The sequence below is a fragment of the Oncorhynchus tshawytscha genome, linkage group LG31 (assembly GCF_018296145.1).
Source record: "Oncorhynchus tshawytscha isolate Ot180627B linkage group LG31, Otsh_v2.0, whole genome shotgun sequence".
In the NCBI taxonomy this organism is placed as follows: Eukaryota; Metazoa; Chordata; class Actinopteri; order Salmoniformes; family Salmonidae; genus Oncorhynchus; species Oncorhynchus tshawytscha.
In genome coordinates this window covers 18,783,911-18,789,922 of record NC_056459.1, presented here as the reverse complement: position 1 = coordinate 18,789,922, position 6,012 = coordinate 18,783,911, and the positions used below count along the sequence as shown (strand labels likewise).

The 6,012-nt window shown below is 42.1% G+C and overlaps 1 protein-coding gene across 2 annotated transcripts; it reads left to right on the top strand.

Moving 5' to 3' along the window:
- Nucleotides 1-1,058: 1,058 nt before the first annotated feature.
- Nucleotides 1,059-5,509, top strand: LOC112229236. Of its 2 annotated transcripts, none has more exons than XM_042310542.1 (3): nt 1,059-1,276; nt 1,969-2,030; nt 2,167-5,509. In XM_042310542.1, the coding sequence occupies exons 2-3, from the start codon at nt 1,996-1,998 to the stop codon at nt 4,763-4,765; spliced, it is 2,634 nt and encodes an 877-aa protein (XP_042166476.1). In that variant the 5' UTR covers nt 1,059-1,276; nt 1,969-1,995; the 3' UTR covers nt 4,766-5,509. The 2 variants fall into 2 exon arrangements, with proteins under 2 accessions (XP_042166476.1, XP_042166477.1); XM_042310543.1 differs by having other exon boundaries at nt 1,932-2,030.
- The last annotated feature ends 503 nt before the right edge of the window (nt 5,510-6,012 follow it).

The following is a 6,012-nucleotide window of genomic DNA, read 5'->3' as shown; positions in this document are numbered from 1 at the left end:
TACTTCCTTATTTTTCTTCAAATGACAAGGATTAAAAAGGATTTGCCAGTAGATTGTCGACTTGATTCATGATGATGACTGCTAGCTAAGATTTTGAAAATATGATGTTGACATGAACAGTCCAATCAAAGCTACTGTAGATAATGTGATTTGACATCATTTTATCCTTGAGCATTCTTGGATGGGCCACATTAGAAGTAATGTAACTCTGTGGCAGCATCCAAGTAGCTAGAATTTTCTAAGTCTACGCTTAGACTTGGCAGTGACATTTGTGTCCCCATGAGTGACAGAACACTGAGCCAATCATGGCCCAACGCTCCGGATTTTCTGCTAGCTTGCCGCACCACCACAGAAAGCACTGAGCTAGGCTGAAACACCTGCAATTTGGAGCTCCCTTACTCAAGAAAACAAAAAAGAGACCATGTTTGTATGCGGCTTTATTAACTCAATGATATATAGCTTTTTACATTATTTGCAAACTGATATGTGACATGTATTAATGTCAAAATAACATGCAAAACAGGAAAACCCCCTCCCCCCAAAAAACAGGTGCCCCACCTGCCCTGAATGACAGGTCGCCACTGATGCCCTTTGAAACAAATTTGTCCACTGAGATACTTTTTTGATGGGACATCTCATCTCTGGTAGGGGATGATCAAGCCAAACCTAAAAAAAAACTGTTGCATATAAATAGTGACTATTCGAAATATAAAATAAAAGTTGAATGCAAGCATGGTTGGTACCTGTTGTTGAGGAATCATAAGAATTACCTGAAAAGTTGTATAACCTGAAATCAAACATGGCAATGAATAGCTTCTTTCATGCCACTGATGGCTGTGTTACAATATGAAAATACTCCCATTCATGACTGGCCCGTATTTCCATGATCATCAAAGGGGAGATCAGTACTCAAACATTACAGTTTAATTATTGTGTCTACTCATCATGTTTCTGTATTGCTAAAAGGAACCATTCCAAGGCCATATTGTCCCACAACTCTCTCATCGTCATCTTTTATGCATTCCTTGGAATCGATATTAACTTATTGCAATACAGTATCATGAGATGTATTAGTGTATGACTTAGGGCAGGACAGGTACAGAGAAAGATGCAAATTCCTAATATCTTTTATGTACATTTGTGAGCCACAGAGCAGTGTGGGTGTAGTCCTAATAGTCTTACAGTCAGTTATCCAATAGACAGTTCCACGAACAGGATCATTGTCAACCTTTGATACAAACTTGGGGATTAGAAGACTCTTAAAACACCTGTAGAGGTAAGGAAATATCATGGACAAAAAAATTATAATATAAATACACTGAGTGTACAAAATATTAGGTGTATCCAGGTGAAAGCTATGTTCCCTTGTTGGTGTCACCTGTTAAATCCACTTCATTCAATGTAGATGAAGGGGAGGAGACAAGGAATAAAAATCCTTCTTTAATCTGAGACAATTGAGAAATGGAATATGTGTGTGTGCCATTCACAAGGTAAATGGGCAAGACAAAATATTTAAGTGCCTTTGAACAGGGTAAGGTAGTAGGTGCCAGGCGCCCCGGTTTGAGTGTGTCAAGAACTGCAACGCTGCTGGGGTTTTCACGCTCAACAGTTTCCCATTTGTGTCAAGAATGGTTCAACGTGACACAACTTTGGGAAGCATTGGAGTCAACATGATCCCTGTGGAACACTTGACACCTTGTAGTCCATGTCCTGATGAATTGAGGCTGTTCTGAGGGCAAAAGCGTGTGCAACTCAATATTAGGAAGATGTTCCTAAAGTTTTGTACACTCAGTATATATCATGGACTAATTGGCTGATTGAAAATTACTGAGCAGTATTTGTAACATAGCTTTTGAATAGGATACAGCTTGGATTTTAACATGGGATATTGTTATTAAAAGTTTTGTCTTGTGTGTGTCATTACTATACAGTTCATGGGACAAGTGCATCCGCTCTTTTCATTCCCAGATTGGCTTCATTGGAAATACTACAACCATGGGCTTCCCTCTATGCCTATGTCTTCTCTCTTTGTAAGTAAAGACTTATTTGCTTGCATTAGGCTTGTTTGCCACATGGTACTGGAGTTATTCAAAGAAAGCAAAATTACATGATCATTTAGTTAATGTAGGTTGACAGAAATGTGATGTTATGTCTCTTCCCTTCTAGGATTTTCACAACTGCTTGTGGTTCAGGTTTTAGTGACGACTCAACACTTAATGAAAACTCTTATAAGGAAAAGTGGATGGAGTCTATACCTGATGACAAACTCCTTTCAGCTGTTACTATCCCCGGAACTCATGAGAGCCTAACTCTGTACGGTGGACCACTTATACAGTGTCAGGCTTGGACCTTGGAGAACCAGCTGAAAGCAGGATTGCGGTACTTTGATATACGTGTAGAGGCCAGTATGTTCCACAACATCCTTGATGTCATGGATGGGCATTTAGTACACACCAAGTTCCATGAGGTGCTGAACATTCTATGGGAGTTCTTGGACAAACATGGAAGTGAGTCTGTGCTTTTGAGAGTGACACTGCAAGGAATAAGCATGAAAAAAGCTGGAAAATGTATCAAAACATTGATTGAGAATTCTGAAGATAGAGTATGGACAAAGACATTTGTCCCTAAAATGCAAGAAGCAAGGGGGAAGATCATCTTCGTGCAGAGTACCAATTTCAATGTTGGAACACTTAACCATGACACTTTTGTCACAGGCGACGACACATTCAAAGACATTGAAAACAAGATGAAGAAGATCACAAAACATCTGAAAGAAGCTGAAGAGAATTGTGGTCATGCATTGGCACTGACCGATTCCTCCGCCACAGCCATTTTCAAAGGCCCTAAAACTGTGGCCAAATTGGTTAATGGTCAGCTCAATAAGCTCATAGTTGAACTACAGACAGGCTCTAACAAATCAGACTGCTTGGGGGTAATCAGCATGAACTTCCCCAGTCCAGACCTCATCCATAACATCATTGAGGTCAATGGAAAACCAGGGAGTGGTTCAGAAGAGCACTCAGAAGAGCCTGCATCAGTAGAGCCTGCACCAGCAGGGCCTGAACATACAGGTTTTAGTGATGACTCAACACTTAATGAAAACTCTTATCAGGAAAAGTGGATGGAGTCTATACCTGATGACAAACTCCTTTCAGCTGTTACTATCCCCGGAACTCACGAGAGCCTAACTCTGTACGGTGGACCACTTATACAGTGTCAGGCTTGGACCTTGGAGAACCAGCTGAAAGCAGGATTGCGGTACTTTGATATACGTGTAGAGGCCAGTATGTTCCACAACATCCTTGATGTCATGGATGGGCATTTAGTACACACCAAGTTCCATGAGGTGCTGAACATTCTATGGGAGTTCTTGGACAAACATGGAAGTGAGTCTGTGCTTTTGAGAGTGACACTGCAAGGAATAAGCATGAAAAAAGCTGGAAAATGTATCAAAACATTGATTGAGAATTCTGAAGATAGAGTATGGACAAAGACATTTGTCCCTAAAATGCAAGAAGCAAGGGGGAAGATCATCTTCGTGCAGAGTACCAATTTCAATGTTGGAACACTTAACCATGACACTTTTGTCACAGGCGACGACACATTCAAAGACATTGAAAACAAGATGAAGAAGATCACAAAACATCTGAAAGAAGCTGAAGAGAATTGTGGTCATGCATTGGCACTGAGCGATTCCTCCGCCACAGCCATTTTCAAAGGCCCTAAAACTGTGGCCAAATTGGTTAATGGTCAGCTCAATAAGCTCATAGTTGAACTACAGACAGGCTCTAACAAACCAGACTGCTTGGGGGCAATCAGCATGGACTTCCCCAGTCCAGACCTCATCCATAACATCATTGAGATAAACAGAAATCCAGGAAGTGGTTCATCTGAACAACCAGAACAGCCTGAACCATTAGAGCGGGAACCTGCAAAGCCTCAGCCAGCCGAAGAGCCTGAACCAGTACAGCCTGAACCGGCACAGCCTGAAACAGCAGGGCCTGGACCAGTAGAGCCCGAGCCAGCGGAGCCTGAACCAGCAGAAACTCAGCCAGTAGAAGAGCCTGAACCAGTAGAGTCAGAGCCAGCAGAGGCTGAACCAGCAGAGCCTGAACCAGTAGAAAAGCCTGAACCAGCAGAGCCTCAGCCAGCAGAAGAACCTGAACCAGCAACGCCTGAACCAGCAGAGCCTGAACCAGCAGAGCCTGAGCCAGCAGAGGTTCAGCCATTAGAAGAGCCTGAACCAGCAGAGCCTGAACCAGCAGAGCCAGAACCAGCAGAGCCAGAACCAGCAGAGGCTGAACCAGCAGAATCTGAGCCAGCAGGACCTGAGCCAGTAGAGCCTGAACCAGTAGAACCAGCAGAGCCAGAACCAGTAGAGCCTGAACCAGCAGAATCTGAGCCAGCAGGACCTGAGCCAGTAGAGCCTGAACCAGTAGAGCCAGAAGAGCCTGAACCAGTAGATCCTGAACCAGTAGAGCCAGCAGAGGCTGAACCAGCAGAGCCCCAACTTGCAGAAGAACCAGCAGAAGAGCCTGAACCAGCAGAGCCTGAACCAGTAGAGCCAGAGCCAGCAGAGGCTGAGCCAGCAGAGACTGAACCAGCAGAGCCTGGGCCAGCAGAGCCTGAACCAGCAGAGCCTGAACCAGCAGAGCCTGAACCAGCAGAGCCTGAACCAGTAGAGCACGAGCCAGCAGAGCCTGAACCAGCAGAGCCTGAACCAGTAGAGCCAGAGCCAGCAGAGGCAGAACCAGTAGAGGCTTAACCAGCAGAACCTGAACCAGCAGAACCTGGGCCTGAACCCCCAGGGGAGCCCAAAGAGCCTTACTGGAATAACCAAGGAAGAAGAGATGCAATGAGAAACATTGAAGAGATTAAAAAACACAATTATTGTCCAATTAACCTCAGTAAAGAAGAATCCCATCTAAAACCTTACAACAATAAATACAAAATCAAATGCTCCCTTCAAACAGTAAAACAATTGTCTACTATGTGGTATTTTGTATATTAACTGCATGTTTAACTTGGAAAGACCGACTGTTCCATGTTGCAGTTGAAATATACAAATATGATAGTTACTTTAAAATTAACCCATCTGTGCTGAGATCTGTCTGAGGGTATTTTTTCCCATCAATACGTTTAATAAAATAGCATAGGGCCTTTCAGAAACCTGTATCTAAACCCACAGTGACACCTACAGGTTACAATGCATATTACTGCTTGTTTTGATGGTGATTCATCTGGACATGTAAATGATTTCAAGTCTCTAAGGCGATCACTTACACCCTCTTATGTATGTAACATTTCCGTTTAAAATGTTTTCTAAAAAAAATCTCTATTATGTATGTAGGAGAGCTGCTTCAAATAATATATCTAAAACAATGTATAATGTCAACATAAATAGTTAGATACAAATGCTGCGTTTACATACAGTGCAAGTTCTCCCACTTAAAAAGATGAGAGAGGCCTGTAATTTTCATCATAGGTACACTTCAACTTTGACAGACAAAAAGAGAAAATAAATCCAGAAAATCACATTGTAGGATTTTTAATGAATTTATTTGCAAATTATGGTGGAAAATAAGTATTTGGTCACCTACAAACAAGCAAGATTTCTGGCTCTCACAGACCTGTAACTTCTTCTTTAAGAGGCTCCTCTGTCCTCCACTTGTTACCTGTATTAATGGCACCTGTTTGAACTTGTTATCAATATAAAAGACACCTGTCCACAACCTCAAACAGTCACACTGTCACAAAGTAAGTTGAGAGGGGTGTATCTTTACTATAAAAGATCTCAGTTGCCATTATGTTGGGACTCTCAGAATTAATTTATAGACTCTGAATTGATCTGAGAGTCAAATGGCTATGGTGAAGCTCATATAATTAAAGATGAAGTTTAAATATAACTCTGACTTGTGTGTGGTTTATAACTCTCATCATTTAGTAATACAGGAAATTACCACGACAACACACAGAACCTTGTTTAGAGAAAGGGATATCTCAGTTTCAAGG